Genomic DNA, 15,070 nt, shown 5'->3' with positions numbered 1-15,070 from the left:
GGATGCGCCCAGCCTGTGCCCGCGCTCAGAGCATCTCAGTGGGATTTTTTTCATGGAATCTTGCAATCGTTCGGGTTGGAAAAGCCCTCTGAGATCGCCAGGTCCAACCAATACCCCCAGCACTGCCATGCCACCCCTAACCCGTGTCCCCAAGTGCCACATCCGCGTGTTTTTGAGCGCCTCCAGGGATGGGGACTCCACCGCTGCCCTTCCCCAGCTCCGTTCCCTTCCCTGGCCCCACTCCAGCCCCTCCATGTCCCTCCTTGTCCCGGGCCGGGGAAGGTGGGATGGGCACTCCGAACCACAGCTGCCGTCGGACTACAACTCCCAGCATGCCCCACACCGGAAGCGCCCGCCCTTCCCGCGCTGTAAAAGCGCGCGCCTCCGCCGCCGCTTAAAGGGGCCGCGGCCTGTGCGAGGTGAGGGGGCCCTGAGGGGAGGGAGTGCTGGGGGAAGGTTTGGGGCGGGCAGGGGGGTCCTGGGTGGGTCCCCTCGGGGTCTCTCGGTGTCCCCACGGCCGCCGGGGGCGGGGGGAGGAGGAGGAGGAGGCGGCGCTGGGCTGGGCTGGGCCTCACCCCCGGCCGCGGCCTCTCCCGGCGGGGCCGGGCCGGGCTCGCCCTCAGCCCCCGCAGCTCGGGCTGGCTCCGCTGCCGGGGCTGGTCCGGCCCTCCGTGTCCGATCCTTGTCCCGAGGAGCCTTTTCCTTCCCGTGAAGGCAAAAGAGCTTCAGGAATTTCCCGCCCCCTCCCCCCCCCCCCTCGGTGTTTCCAGGCGGCCGTGCCTGAGTACGACAGGGAAAATCGGGAATCGGTGGGATTCCTTCCCGTTTTTCCGGCTCTGGAGGGGCCACATCTCAGCGCTGAGCGGGTGCAGAATCCACTGAAGCACTTCTCTTCCTAAATCCCTGTTCTTTTCTTTCCCAGATGTTTCCCGCTGGCCTCTGCCTCTAGGATGTTGGAGAACCGAGAGGAAGTGAGGCCATTCCCGGTTTATTCCCAGCTGGAATTCGGGCGGGTTGGATGCAGGGAAGGGGCGGTGGGGGCTGAGCTGCCGATGGCATTGGGAACGCCCGGAGGGCTCTGTGCCGTTCCTGGGGAGCTGCAGAAGCCGGGAATGGGGCTGGATCGGCGTTTTTGGTGTCCCGCAGGAGCTGACCACGGTGCGAGTGCAGGATCCCCGCGTGCAGAACGAGGGCTCCTGGAATTCCTACGTGGATTACAAGATCTTCCTGCACGTGAGCCGGGGCTGGGGCATGGGAAAGGAGCGGCAGGGCTGGGATGGGCGCTGGGAGAGGCTCTGGAGTGGAATTATCCCGAGCTGTGGAGGGGGGAATCCTCGGGATCCTGTCGTGGTTTGGGTCTGAGAGCCGGCGGCGAGGGGATCCTGCAGGGACTGAGATCCTGCCCCTTGATCCCATGGAGAATTCCCATCCTGGATCCTGCAGGGACTGAGATCCTGCCCCTTGATCCCATGGAGAATTCCCATGGAGAATTCCCATCCTGGATCCTGCAGGGACTGAGATCCTGCCCCTCAATCCCATGGAGAATTCTTATGGAGAATTCCCGTCCTGGATCCCTCAGGGACTGAGATCCTGCCCCTCAATCCCGCGGAGAATTCCCATGGAGAATTCCCATCCTGGATCCCTCAGGGACTGAGATCCTGCCCCTCAATCCCATGGAGAATTCCCATGGAGAATTCCCATCCTGGATTCTCAATCCAGGCAGATCCAACCCCTCGATCCCATGGAGAACTCCCGTGGATAGTTCCTGTCCTGGATCCCTCAGGGACTGAGATCCTGACCCTCAATCCCACAGAGAATTCCCAGGCTGGATCCTCAATCCAGGCAGATCCTGACCCTTGATCCCACAGAGAATTCCCATGGATAGTTCCCATCCTGGATCCCGCAGCGACTGAGATCCTGCCCCTCAATCCCATGGAGAATTCCCATGGAGAATTCCCATCCTGGATCCTGCAGGGACTGAGATCCTGCCCCTCGATCCCACGGAGAATTCCCATGGAGAATTCCCGTCCTGGATCCCTCAGGGACTGAGATCCTGCCCCTCGATCCCACGGAGAATTCCCATGGAGAATTCCCGTCCTGGATCCCTCAGGGACTGAGATCCTGCCCCTCGATCCCACGGAGAATTCCCATGGAGAATTCCCGTCCTGGATCCCTCAGGGACTGAGATCCTGCCCCTCGATCCCACGGAGAATTCCCATGGAGAATTCCCGTCCTGGATCCCTCAGGGACTGAGATCCTGCCCCTCGATCCCACGGAGAATTCCCATGGAGAATTCCCATCCTGGATCCCGCAGGGACTGAGATCCTGCCCCTCGATCCCATGGAGAATTCCCATGGAGAATTCCCATCCTGGATCCTGCAGGGACTGAGATCCTGCCCCTCAATCCCGCGGAGAATTCCCATGGAGAATTCCCATCCTGGATCCCGCAGGGACTGAGATCCTGCCCCTCGATCCCATGGAGAATTCCCATGGAGAATTCCCATCCTGGATCCTGCAGGGACTGAGATCCTGCCTCTCAATCCCATGGAGAATTCCCATGGAGAATTCCCATCCTGGATCCTGCAGGGACTGAGATCCTGCCCCTTGATCCCACGGAGAATTCCCATGGAGAATTCCCATCCTGGATCCTGCAGGGACTGAGATCCTGCCCCTCAATCCCATGGAGAATTCCCATGGAGAATTCCCGTCCTGGATCCCGCAGGGACTGAGATCCTGCCCCTCGATCCCACGGAGAATTCCCATGGAGAATTCCCGTCCTGGATCCCTCAGGGACTGAGATCCTGCCCCTCAATCCCATGGAGAATTCCCATGGAGAATTCCCATCCTGGATCCTGCAGGGACTGAGATCCTGCCCCTCGATCCCATGGAGAATTCCCATGGAGAATTCCCATCCTGGATCCTGCAGGGACTGAGATCCTGCCCCTTGATCCCACCGAGAATTCCCATGGAGAATTCCCATCCTGGATCCTGCAGGGACTGAGATCCTGCCCCTCAATCCCATGGAGAATTCCCATGGAGAATTCCTGTCCTGGATCCCTCAGGGACTGAGATCCTGCCCCTCGATCCCACGGAGAATTCCCATGGAGAATTCCCGTCCTGGATCCCGCAGGGACTGAGATCCTGCCCCTCGATCCCACGGAGAATTCCCATGGAGAATTCCCATCCTGGATCCCGCAGGGACTGAGATCCTGCCCCTTGATCCCACGGAGAATTCCCATGGAGAATTCCCATCCTGGATCCCTCAGGGACTGAGATCCTGCCCCTCAATCCCGTGGAGAATTCCCATGGAGAATTCCCATCCTGGATCCTCAATCCAGGCAGATCCAACCCCTCAATCCCACGGAGAATTCCCACGGAGAATTCCCGCGGATAATTCCCATGGATAATTCCCATGGATAACCCCCGTGCCGGGTGATTTTCCCAGACCAACAGCAAGGCCTTCACCGCCAAGACCTCGTGTGTGCGGCGCCGGTACCGGGAATTCGTGTGGCTGAGGCGGCAGCTCCAGAAAAACGCTGGATTGGTGTAAGCATTCCCCCCAAAATCCCACTTTTTCCCCCCAAAATCCTACTTTCCCCTCCCCCAAAATCCCACTTTTTCCCTCACAAAATCCTCTCTTTCTCCCCCAAAATTCCCTTTTTTTTTCCCCCCAAAATCCCACTTTCTCCCCCTAAAATCCCACTGTCTCCCCTTTCTCAAAATCCCACTTTTTCCCTCACAAAATCCCACTTTTTCCCTCACAAAATCCTCTCTTTCTCCCCCTAAATTCCCTTTTTTTCCCCCCAAAATCCCACTTTCTCCCCCTAAAATCCCACTGTCTCCCCTTTCCCAAAATCCCACTTTCCCCCCCTAAAATCCCACTTTCCCCCCCACAAATCCCTCTCTTTCTTCCCCCCCAAATTCCCCTATTTTTTTCCCCCCAAAATCCCATTTGCTCCCCCTAAAATCCCACTGTCTCCCCTTTCCCAAAATCCCACTTTCCCCCCCAAAATCCCACTTTTTCCCTCCCAAAATCTCCTCTTTCTCCCCCCCAAATTCCCCTTTTTTTTTCCCCCCAAAATCCCACTTTCTCCCCCTAAAATCCCACTGTCTTCCCTTTCCCAAAATCCCACTTTTTCCCCCCCAAAATCCCACTTCCCCCCCCAAAATCCCACTTTTTCCCTCACAAATCCCTCTCTTTCTCCCCCTAAATTCCCTTTTTTTCCCCCCAAAATCCCACTCTCTCCCCTTTCCCAAAATCCCACTCTCTCCCCTTTCCCAAAATCCAACTTTCCCCCCCAAAATCCCACTTTTCCCTCCCAAAATCCCACTTCTTTTTCCCCCAAAATCCCACTTTTTCCCTCACAAAATCCTCTCTTTCTCCCCCTAAATTCCCTTTTTTTTCCCCCCAAAATCCCACTCTCTCCCCTTTCCCAAAATCCCACTCTCTCCCCTTTCCCAAAATCCCACTCTCTCCCCTTTCCCAAAATCCCACTTTCCCCCCCAAAATCCCACTCTCTCCCCTTTCCCAAAATCCCACTCTCTCCCCTTTCCCAAAATCCCACTTTCCCCCCCAAAATCCCACTCCCCCCCTGCAGTTTCCCCTTTTCCAGCTTCCCAACCCCTCTCTCCGTGGCATCTCCCCCACCCCAAAAACTCCTGGACCCCACCACTCCCCTTTCCCCCTCTGCTCCCCCTCTCCCAGCACCCCAAATCCCCCCCCCCCCCCACAGAATCCCTCCTTCCCGGGATCCAAGCCCCGGCTGGGATTTGGGATCCTGGCAGTGCCAATCCCGAGTTTTCCCCGTGCCCTCAGGCCCGTGCCGGAGCTGCCGGGGAAATCCGCAGCGTTCTTCGTGGGCAGCACGGATGAGTTCATCGAGAAGCGCAGGCAGGGGCTGCAGCAGTTCCTGGAGAAGTGAGAGCGGGATTTGGGGATTTGGGGATTTGGGGGTTGGGGTTTGGGAAGGGTTGGGACGAGGGGACAGCACCCAGGGGTGGCCGGGAGGTGACAGCAGAGGGCTGGGTGTCCCTGGTGATTGTCCCTTCCTCGTGTGCCCCTCGTGTCCCTCCCGGCCCCCTCGTGTCCCCCTCATGTCCCTCTGCTCTCCCTCCTGTCCCTCCTCTGTCCATGCCCAGGGTGGGAGGTGACAGCAGAGGCCTGGGTGACCCTCATGTCCCCCTCGTGTCCCCCTCCCGTCCCCTCCTGTCCCTGCCATCCCCCTTGTGTCCCCTCCTGTCCCTCTCCTGTCCCATCCCTGTGTCCCCTTTGTGTCCCCATTTGTGTCCCCCTCCCATCTCCCTCGTGTCCCCCTCGTGTCCATCTCCTGTCCCTCCCATCCCTGTGTCCCCCTCCTGTCCCTCCTTTCTCCGTGCCCAGGGTGGGAGGTGACAGCAGAGGCCTGGGTGACCCTCGTGTCCCCCTCCCATCCCCATGTCCCCCTCCCATCCCCTCATGTCCCCCTCCTGTCCCTCTCCTGTCCCTCTCATCCCCGTGTCCCTCTCCCATCCTCCTCCTGTCCCCCTTTGTGTCCCCCTCATGTCCCTCCTCTCTCCATGCCCAGGGTGGGAGGTGACAGCAGAGGACTGGGTCCCCCTCGTGTCCCCCTCGTGTCCCCCTCGTGTCCCCCTCGTGTCCCCCTCGTGTCCTCCTCATCACCCTTCGTGTCCCCCTTGTGTCCCCCTCCTGTCCCTCCTGTCCCTCCTCTCTGCATGCCCAGGGTGGGAGGTGATGCGGTGCCAGCAGAGGCGACCCTGGCCCTGTGCCCATCACTGTCCCTGTGCCCGTCGCTGTCCCCATAGGGTGGGGGGTGGCACGGTGCCAGCAGAGGTGACCATGGCCCTGTGAGGGGGGTGGCACGGTGCCAGCGGGGGTGACCTGTCCCTGTGCCCATCGCTGTCCCTGTGCCCATCGCTGTCCCTGGCAGGGAGGTGCCCACAGGGCTGACCTGTCCCTGTGCCCATCGCTGTCCCTGTGCCCATCACTGTCCCCGCAGGACTGACCTGTCCCTGTGCCCATCGCTGTCCCTGTGCCCTCGCTGTCCCCGCAGGGAGGTGCCCGCAGGGCTGACCTGTCCCTGTGCCCATCGCTGTCCCTGTGCCCTCGCTGTCCCCGCAGGGAGGTGCCCGCAGGGCTGACCTGTCCCTGTGCCCATCACTGTCCCCGCAGGGCTGACCTGTCCCTGTGCCCTCGCTGTCCCCGCAGGACTGACCTGTCCCTGTGCCCATCACTGTCCCTGTGCCCATCGCTGTCCCCGCAGGGAGGTGCCCGCAGGACTGACCTGTCCCTGTGCCCTCGCTGTCCCTACAGGGCTGACCTGTCCCTGTGCCCTCGCTGTCCCCGCAGGGCTGACCTGTCCCTGTGCCCATCGCTGTCCCTGTGCCCATCGCTGTCCCCGCAGGGCTGACCTGTCCCTGTGCCCATCGCTGTCCCCGCAGGGAGGTGCCCGCAGGGCTGACCTGTCCCTGTGCCCTCGCTGTCCCCGCAGGGCTGACCTGTCCCTGTGCCCTCGCTGTCCCTACAGGGCTGACCTGTCCCTGTGCCCATCGCTGTCCCCGCAGGGAGGTGCCCACAGGACTGACCTGTCCCTGTGCCCTCGCTGTCCCCGCAGGGCTGACCTGTCCCTGTGCCCATCGCTGTCCCTGTGCCCATCGCTGTCCCCGCAGGGCTGACCTGTCCCTGTGCCCATCGCTGTCCCCGCAGGGAGGTGCCCACAGGGCTGACCTGTCCCTGTGCCCTCGCTGTCCCCGCAGGGCTGACCTGTCCCTGTGCCCATCGCTGTCCCTGTGCCCATCGCTGTCCCCGCAGGGCTGACCTGTCCCTGTGCCCATCGCTGTCCCCGCAGGGAGGTGCCCGCAGGGCTGACCTGTCCCTGTGCCCTCGCTGTCCCCGCAGGGCTGACCTGTCCCTGTGCCCTCGCTGTCCCTACAGGGCTGACCTGTCCCTGTGCCCATCGCTGTCCCCGCAGGGAGGTGCCCACAGGACTGACCTGTCCCTGTGCCCTCGCTGTCCCTACAGGGCTGACCTGTCCCTGTGCCCTCGCTGTCCCCGCAGGGCTGACCTGTCCCTGTGCCCATCGCTGTCCCCGCAGGGAGGTGCCCACAGGACTGACCTGTCCCTGTGCCCTCGCTGTCCCCGCAGGGCTGACCTGTCTCTGTGCCCTCGCTGTCCCCGCAGGGTGCTGCAGAGCGTGGTGCTGCTCTCCGACAGCCGCCTGCACCTGTTCCTGCAGAGCCAGCTGCCCGTGCCCGCCATCGAGGCCTGCGTGCAGGGCCGGGGCCCGCACGGCGTCACCGAGGCCATCCTGCGCTACGCCATGGCCCCCTGCGCCTGGGGGCACCGCGGGCACGGCCCCGTGCCGGCCCCGGCACCGCCCGGCCACCCCGGTGACGTGTAAGGGACGCGGGACAGGGGACGGGGGGCAAGGGATATGGGACATGGGACACAGGATATGGGACAGGGGACGGGGGGCAAGGGATATGGGACAGGGGACATGGGACAGGGGATATGGGACAGGGGACAGGGGATATGGGACACAGGACACAGCAGAGGGGACAGGGGATATGGGACAGGGGACACAGGACAGGGGACACAGGACACAGCAGAGGGGATACGGGACATGGGACGGGGCAAGGGACACAGGACAGGGGACATGGGACACGGGATACGGGACATGGGACAGGGGATATGGGACAGGGGACACGGGACACAGGACACAGGACACGGGACATGGGACAGGGGACACGGGACACAGCACACAGGACACAGCACATGGGACATGGGACACAGCACACAGGACACGGGGCGGGAGCGACTCCGGGCCGGCCATCCCGGGGTGGGATCGTGCAGCTGGGAATGGGCAGGGAAGGGAAGGAGCATCCCAGGGCTGTCCCAGGTCCGCTCTGAGCATCCCGGCTGGGATCGTGCAACAGGAACGGGCAGGGAACGGGAGGAGCATCCCAGGGCTGTCCCAGGTCCGCTCTGAGCATCCCGGGCTGGGATCGTGCAGCAGGGAAGGGAAGGAGCATCCCAGGACCTCACTGGGCATCCCGGGGTGGGATTTTGTGGCAGGGCATGGCCTGAGGAAAGGAGGAGCAGCCTGGGACAGTCCCAGGTCCTGGCTGTGGATCCCGGGCAGGGAAGGGAAGGAGCATCCCAGGACAGTCCCAGGACCTCACTGGGCATCCTGGGGTGGGATTGTGCAGCAGGAAGCGTCCAGGAGCGAGGAGGAGCATCCCGGGATGGGATTTTGTGACAGGGAATGGCCTGAGGAAAGGAGGAGCAACCTGGGACAGTCCCAGGTCCTGGCTGTGAATCCCGGGATGGGATTTTGCGGCAGGAAACGTCCAGGAGAGAGGAGGAGCATCCCGGGATGGGATTTTGTGGCGAGGAACAGGCAGGGAAGGGGAGGAGCATCCCAGGGCTCTCCCAGGTCCTGGCTGTGGATCCCGGGATGGGATTTTGTGGCAGGAAACATCCAGGAGCGAGGAGGAGCATCCTGGGACAATCCCAGCTCCTCGCTGTGGATCCCAGGACGGTCCCAGCTCCTCGTTTTGCATCCCAGGATGGGATTTTGCGGCAGGAAAGGGCCTGGGGAGAGGATCCAACTGCGCTGCTGCAAATCCCTGGAAAAGCTGGACAAGCCCAGACTCCCCTGGCTGGTCTGGGGGTCTCAGAGATGTTCCAAACCCCTTAAAAATTAGGGAAATCCAACCAAATTTGGGCTTCCTGCCCTGCCCCGTGCCTGCTTTTCCTGGAAAATAAGAGGTGTCTGGATTCCAGCAGGAGTTTTTAAGGAGTCTCATGGTTGGAGGAAGAGGTTCGAGGGGCAGGAGCCAGGGGCTGGAATGTCCCTGGGATGGGAATATCCCCCTTTTCCAGCTCCGGGCTCGGTGCTCCCGTGCCGAGGACGTTCCCTGGATCTCTTCTCCAGCCTGACCCGCTCTGTTCTCCCAGCTGTGCCGGCCTGGGAAGCGCCCAAGGCTGCCTGGAGAGCTTCCCGTACTGGGGCGACTTCGGCGTGGACGAGGCACGGCCGGAGAGCCCGGCTGGACACGGAGTGACCCCTCTGGAGAGCCCGGACAGCCCGGCTGGACACGGAGTGACCCCTCTGGAGAGCCCGGACAGCCCGGCTGGACACGGAGTGACCCCTGTGGAGAGCCCAACCGGACACGGAGTGACCCCTCTGGAGAGCCCGGCCAGACACGGAGTGACCCCTCTGGAGGAGCCCCCCCGGGATGTCCGGCTGGACATGGAGTGACCCCTCTGGAGAGCCCAGCTGGACACGGAGTGACCCCTCTGGAGAGCCCGGCCGGACACGGAGTGACCCCTCCAGAGGAGCCCCCCCGGGATGTCCGGCTGGACACGGAGTGACCCCTCTGAGAGCCCAGAGAGCCCGGCCGGACATGGAGTGACCCCTCTGGAGAGCCTGGCTGGACACGGAGTGACCCCTGTGGAGAGCCCAACCGGACACGGAGTGACCCCTCCAGAGGAGCCCCCCTGGGATGTCCGGCCCGACACGGAGTGACCCCTCTGGAGAGCCCGGAGAGCCCGGCCGGACACAGAGTGACCCCTCCGGAGCCCTGGCTCGGAGAGGGATCCGTGCGGAGGCACCGGGATGGCCGGACTGGGTGGACTGGGCAGCACTGGGAGCTCTTTCCCAGCGGATTCCCGCTTTTCCCCGCTATTCCCCGGCCGCGTTTCCTCGCTCTGCTCCCGGAGGAGGGATCTGGGAGCTCGGGAATGCCGTGGTCTTGCTTCCCACGGTGGCCGTGGCTCCCTGGCCGGAGCGGGAGCGGGGCTCGGGGGGTGGCAGTGCCGCCGGGCTCCGTGTCCTCGGCACTTCCCGCTGGGATAAGGGAGGGATGGGGTTGGAATTTGGGTCCCCTTCCCGCTGCTGGGGCCGTTCCAGGCTGGAATTTCTGGGAAAGCAGGAGCGGCTCGGGTGGTTTTGGTGTCCCCTCCCTCTGAGCACTTGGTGTGGGCAGGGCTGGCGAGCCCTGGCTGGACGTGAAAATGAAATAAAAACAAATAAAAATAAAACCGAAGTCGAGGAGAATTTGCCGGGAGCTGCCGAGCTCGGGGCCGGGAGGAGCGTGGGGAATTCGGGGATTTAGGGAACACGGACGCACAAATCCCTTCGCGCAGCTCCTGCTCCTCTCCCAGCTCTCATTCCCAGAGAGCTCCCCGGAATTCCAGCAAAATTCCGCAGGGACTCCCCCAGAGCTGCTCCTGCTCAGCTCCTCTCCCTTTCCCAGCCCATCCCCAATCCCAACCCCAATTCCCGACGGCGGCTCCACCCCAAACCCCCCAGATCCCCCCCAGCCGGTCCCTCCAGGGCCGGGCGGGGCTCGGGGCGGATTTTGGGGAGGGTTTGGGGGTTTTTTGCTCCATTCCCGGGATGCTCCAGGGAAGGGGAGGGAATGTCGGGAGGAGTTCAGGGCCGGGGCCGGCAGCTGCCCGGAGCGCCGCTGCCATTGGCTGCTCCCCTCATGAATATTCATCGACGTGCATCAATATTCATGAGAGAGCCGCTCGGAATGGCGCGGCTGGGCGGGCAGATGTGCGCGGGGATGCGCTTGGGATCCAGGGATCCGATCCAGATCCAGGGATCCGATCCAGATCCAGGGTTCCGATCCGAATCCAGGGAGCCCCTCCGAATCCAGGGATCCGATCCGAATCCAGGGATGCGCTCCGAATCCAGGGATCCGATCCAGATCCAGGGATGCGCTCCGAATCCAGGGATCCGATCCAGATCCAGGGATCCGATCCGAATCCAGGGAGCCCCTCCGAATCCAGGGATCCGATCCGAATCCAGGGATGCGCTCCGAATCCAGGGATCCGATCCAGATCCAGGGATCCGATCCGAATCCAGGGAGCCCCTCCGAATCCAGGGATCCAATCCGAATCCAGGGATCCGATCCAGATCCAGGGATCCGATCCGAATCCAGGGATGCGCTCCGAATCCAGGGATCCGATCCAGATCCAGGGATCCGATCCAAGGATCTGATCCGAATCCAGGGATCCGATCCATCCCCATGGATCTGCCCCAAATCCATGGGATCTGCTCTGTCCCCATGGATCCGCTCTGTCCTCATGGATCTGCTCCATGCCCCTTTCCAGCCCCTCTCCGGCCCCATTCCTCAAATTCCAGAGGGAATCCAGCCCAGCCTGGGAATTCCAGAAGGATTCGAGCCCCGCCCGGCTGAGCTCGGGGCGCCCCCCGCCCCCTCCCCACCCAACCCGCGGCGAGACGTGGGGAGGGGGCGGCACCGCGATGGCTCCCGCTGCATCCCCTGGGATCCATCCCCTGGGATCCATCCCCTGGGATCCACCCCGTGGGATCCACCCCGTGGGATCCACCCCGCGGGATCCATCCCATGGGATCCATCCCCTGGGATCCACCCAGTGGGGTCCACCCAGTGGGATCCATCCCGTGGGATCCACCCCCATGGGATCCATCCCCATGGGATCCATCCCCTGGGATCCACCCCCTGGGATCCATCCCGCTTTTCCTGGCTCCAGCATCTGCCCAGCTGTGCCCTGGAGAGGCCCCGGGGGGGGCGGATTCTGGGGCCCCGTTCCCGGCAGCCGGCAGGGCCCTACCCCCACCTAGGGGCGCTGGAGCCGGGAGCGGGAACAGTGGGAAAAGCGGGAACAGCGGGAACAGCGGGAACAGCGGGAACAGCGGGAACAGTGGGAACAGCGGGAAAAGCGGGAACAGTGGGAACAGCGGGAACAGCGGGAAAAGCGGGAACAGTGGGAACAGTGGGAACAGTGGGAACAGTGGGAACAGCGGGAACAGTGGGAACAGTGGGAACAGCGGGAACAGCGGGAAAAGCGGGAACAGCGGGAACAGCGGGAACAGCGGGAACAGCGGGAAAAGCGGGAAAAGCGGGAACAGCGGGAACAGTGGGAACAGTGGGAACAGCGGGAAAAGCGGGAACAGTGGGAAAAGCGGGAACAGTGGGAACAGCGGGAACAGCGGGAAAAGCGGGAACAGTGGGAACAGCGGGAAAAGCGGGAACAGCGGGAACAGCGGGAACAGCGGGAACAGTGGGAACAGTGGGAACAGCGGGAACAGCGGGAAAAGCGGGAACAGCGGGAACAGCGGGAAAAGCGGGAAAAGCGGGAACAGCGGGAAAAGCGGGAACAGCGGGAACAGCGGGAACAGCGGGAAAAGCGGGAACAGCGGGAACAGTGGGAACAGCGGGAACAGCGGGAACAGTGGGAACAGTGGGAAAAGCGGGAACAGCGGGAACAGCGGGAACAGCGGGAAAAGCGGGAACAGCGGGAACAGGAGCAGGAGGAGGCGCTGGATTCACCCGCACGGCCTGGAGCGGAGCGGGGGCGCTCGGAGGGGGGGCTCAGGAAGAGCGGCCATTCCCGGCCATTCCCGGCCATTCCCGGTCATTCCCAACCATTCCCGGTCATTCCCGACCATTCCTGGCCATTCCCGGCCATTCCCAACCATTTCCAACCATTCCCGACCATTCCTGGTCATTCCCAACCATTCCCGGTCTATTCCTGGTCATTTTCCCGGCCATTCCAGGCCATTCCCGGCCATTCCTGGGCATTCCCGGTCATTCCCAACCATTCCCGGTCATTCCCGACCATTCCTGGCCATTCCCGGTCATTCCCGACCATTCCCGGTCATTCCTGGTCATTCCTGGCCATTCCCGGCCATTCCCAACCATTCCCGGTCTATTCCTGGTCATTTTCCCAGCCATTCCAGGCCATTCCTGGGCATTCCCGGTCATTCCCAAACCATTCCTGGCCATTCCCGGCCATTCCCGGTCATTTTCCCAGCCATTCCCGGTCATCCCCAACCATTCCCGACCATTCCTGGCCATTCCCGGCCATTCCCGGTCATTCCTGGCCATTCCCGGTCATTCCCGGCCATTCCTGGTCATTCCCAACCATTGGCAACCATTCCCGGCCATTCCCGGTCATTCCCGGCCATTCCCGGCCATTCCCTGCACCCCTTCCCAGTCCCAGCCCCGCCACAAAGTCTGGAGCAGCCAAACTTGGAGAGGAAAAAGGGATTTATTGAGGAGAACCCCCGGGATCTGGGATGGGCTAAAACCTGGATTTGGGATGGGGGAACACCTGGAGACCTCCAGGGGATTTGGGATGGACCCGGGAAAAGCGGGAGAACGAGGGTGGGAGACCTCCAGGGAATTTGGGATTGAGCCCTCCCCGTTCCCAGCCCCGCCCCGTGCCTCAGTTTCCCCATGGAATGCTTCCCTGAGGGATTTTTGGGATAAAACCGCTCGGTCCCACGGAGGTGACTCTGCCACGTGAATCCCATGGGATTTGTGGGATTTGGAATCCAGGGAATGACCCACGCCGCTCCCGGTCCCGCCTGATCCAGGGAAAAGCGGGAGATGGAGCCAAAGGCACCGCGGAGACCCCGGGATGGATCCGCGTCCCCTGAACCCCGGACCTGACCCCAAATCCCAACCCCAAAACTGACCCCAAAACCCAAAACCCCAAACCCCGCACCCCGCACCCCACACCCCGAATCTGACCCCAAATCCCAAACCCCAACCCCAAAACTGACCCCAAACAAAACCCCAAACCCCAACCGCACACCCCAAATCCCGCACCCCAAACCTGACCCCAAACCCCAACCCCACACCCCAAAACTGACCCCAAACCCCTCACCCCAAACCCAAAACCCCAACCCCAAACAAAACCCCAAACCCCACACCCCAAACCCAAAACCCCAAACCCAAAACCCCACACCCCAAACCCAAAACCCCAAACCCCACACCCCAAATCCCGCACCCCAACCCCCAAAATGACCCCAAACCCAAAACCCCAAACCCCGAACCTGACCCCAAATCTCGCACCTCAAACGTCAAACCTGACCCCAAACCCCAAAAAACCCAAAACTGACCCTAAACCCCGCACCCCAAACCTCAAACCCCAACCCCACACCCCAAATCCCGCAACCCGCACCCCAAACCCCAACCCCAAACAAAACCCCAAACCCCAACCCCAAACCCCGCACCCCAAACCTGACCCCAAACCCCAAAACCCAACCCCACACCCCAAACCGCACACCCTAAATCCCAATCCCCAAAGATCCCAAAGGTTGGAATTTGGGATTACCAACCTTAACCCGCACCCCAAACCCTGAAACCCGCACCCCAAACCCGACCCCAAACCTGACCCCAAACCCCGCAGCCCGAACCCCGCACCCCAAACCCGACCCCGCACCCCAAACCTGACCCCAAACCTGTCACTCCTCCAGCTCGAAGGCGGGCGCCAGGAATTCCCTCGGGACGATCCCGATCTCGTCCCGGAGCTCCCCGACCCACCAGCCGTGCCCGGGGTACTCCTGTGGGGTCACAGGGACTGTGCTTGGGGTCAGGCCCTTCCTTTGGGGCTCTGACCGCCAGAACCCCACAAAGAATACCCCGAACCCACAAAAAAAAAATCCCAAACACCACCAAAAATACCCCGACCCCATAAAAAATATCCCAAACACCACCAAAAATACCCCGAACCCATAAAAAATACCCTGAACCCATAGAAAATACCCCAAATCCCACAAAAAATACCTCGAACTCATAAAAAAATACCCCAAATCCCACAAAAAATACCCCAAACCCATAGAAAATACCCCAAATCCCACAAAAAATACCCCAAACCCATAAAAAATACCCCAAATCCCACAAAAAATACCCCAAACCCATAAAAAATACCCCAAATCCCACAAAAAATACCTCGAACTCATAAAAAAATACCCCAAACCCATAAAAGATATCCCAAACCCATAAAAAATACCCCGAATCCCACAAAAAATACCCCGAACCCATAAAAAATACCCCGAACCCATAAAAAATATCCCAAACACCACAAAAAATACCCCGAACCCATAAAAAATACCCCAAATCCCACAAAAAATACCTCGAACTCATAAAAAAATACCTCGAACCCATAAAAAATATCCCAAACCCATAAAAAATACCCCAAATCCCACAAAAAATACCTCGAACTCATAAAAAAATACCTCGAACCCATAAAAAATATCCCAAACCCATAAAAAATACCCCGAATCCC

The 15,070-nt window shown here is 61.2% G+C and overlaps 3 protein-coding genes across 10 annotated transcripts in view; 2 read left to right on the top strand and 1 right to left on the bottom strand.

Annotated features, from left to right (window-relative positions):
* The first annotated feature begins 361 nt into the window (after window positions 1–361).
* Window positions 362–10,042, top strand: SNX11 (sorting nexin 11). 7 transcript variants are annotated; one of them, XM_032091633.1, is made up of 9 exons: window positions 362–419; window positions 923–971; window positions 1,147–1,233; window positions 3,446–3,546; window positions 4,817–4,918; window positions 7,178–7,393; window positions 8,957–9,224; window positions 9,384–9,461; window positions 9,509–10,042. In XM_032091633.1, the coding sequence occupies exons 2-9, from the start codon at window positions 951–953 to the stop codon at window positions 9,968–9,970; spliced, it is 1,335 nt and encodes a 444-aa protein (XP_031947524.1). In that variant the 5' UTR covers window positions 362–419; window positions 923–950; the 3' UTR covers window positions 9,971–10,042. The 7 variants fall into 7 exon arrangements, with proteins under 7 accessions (XP_031947524.1, XP_031947525.1, XP_031947523.1 ...); XM_032091634.1 differs by lacking the exon at window positions 362–419 and having other exon boundaries at window positions 791–971; window positions 9,384–9,428; XM_032091632.1 differs by lacking the exon at window positions 362–419 and having other exon boundaries at window positions 791–971.
* A 1,234-nt stretch (window positions 10,043–11,276) lies between these two features.
* Window positions 11,277–13,345, top strand: LOC116455798 (stress response protein NST1-like). Its single transcript, XM_032134087.1, has 2 exons — window positions 11,277–11,351; window positions 11,616–13,345. The coding sequence occupies exons 1-2, from the start codon at window positions 11,277–11,279 to the stop codon at window positions 13,050–13,052; spliced, it is 1,512 nt and encodes a 503-aa protein (XP_031989978.1). The 3' UTR covers window positions 13,053–13,345.
* Window positions 13,343–15,070, bottom strand: part of SKAP1 (src kinase associated phosphoprotein 1) — a 38,323-nt gene continuing 36,595 nt past the window's right edge. The window contains exons 8-9 of one of the 2 annotated variants that reach the window (XM_032091642.1): window positions 14,237–14,345; window positions 13,343–13,364 (exon numbers count right to left, since the gene is read on the bottom strand). In XM_032091642.1, coding sequence (XP_031947533.1) covers window positions 14,247–14,345 — 99 coding nt within the window. In that variant the 3' untranslated portion in view covers window positions 13,343–13,364; window positions 14,237–14,246. The remainder of the gene's footprint in view (window positions 13,365–14,236; window positions 14,346–15,070) is intronic. The other variant, XM_032091640.1, reaches the window with a different exon arrangement.

Source organism: Corvus moneduloides, chromosome 26, assembly GCF_009650955.1.
Source record: "Corvus moneduloides isolate bCorMon1 chromosome 26, bCorMon1.pri, whole genome shotgun sequence".
Classification (NCBI taxonomy): Eukaryota; Metazoa; Chordata; class Aves; order Passeriformes; family Corvidae; genus Corvus; species Corvus moneduloides.
The sequence above is the reverse complement of the archived record's forward strand: the minus strand, read 5'-3'. Positions and strand labels throughout refer to the sequence as shown.

Excerpts from the sequence above, each read along its gene's own strand:
- SNX11 (XM_032091633.1), top strand. The coding sequence starts at position 951 with ATGTTGGAGAACCGAGAGGAA. Across the intron at positions 4,919-7,177 it reads CTGCAGCAGTTCCTGGAGAA|GGTGCTGCAGAGCGTGGTGC; the intron begins GTGAGAGCGGGA and ends CTGTCCCCGCAG. Across the intron at positions 9,225-9,383 it reads ACGGAGTGACCCCTCTGGAG|AGCCCAGAGAGCCCGGCCGG; the intron begins GAGCCCCCCCGG and ends GACCCCTCTGAG.
- LOC116455798 (XM_032134087.1), top strand. The coding sequence starts at position 11,277 with ATGGCTCCCGCTGCATCCCCTGGGATCCATCCCCTGGGATCCATCCCC. Across the intron at positions 11,352-11,615 it reads CACCCCGTGGGATCCACCCC|GGGCGCTGGAGCCGGGAGCG; the intron begins GTGGGATCCACC and ends ACCCCCACCTAG.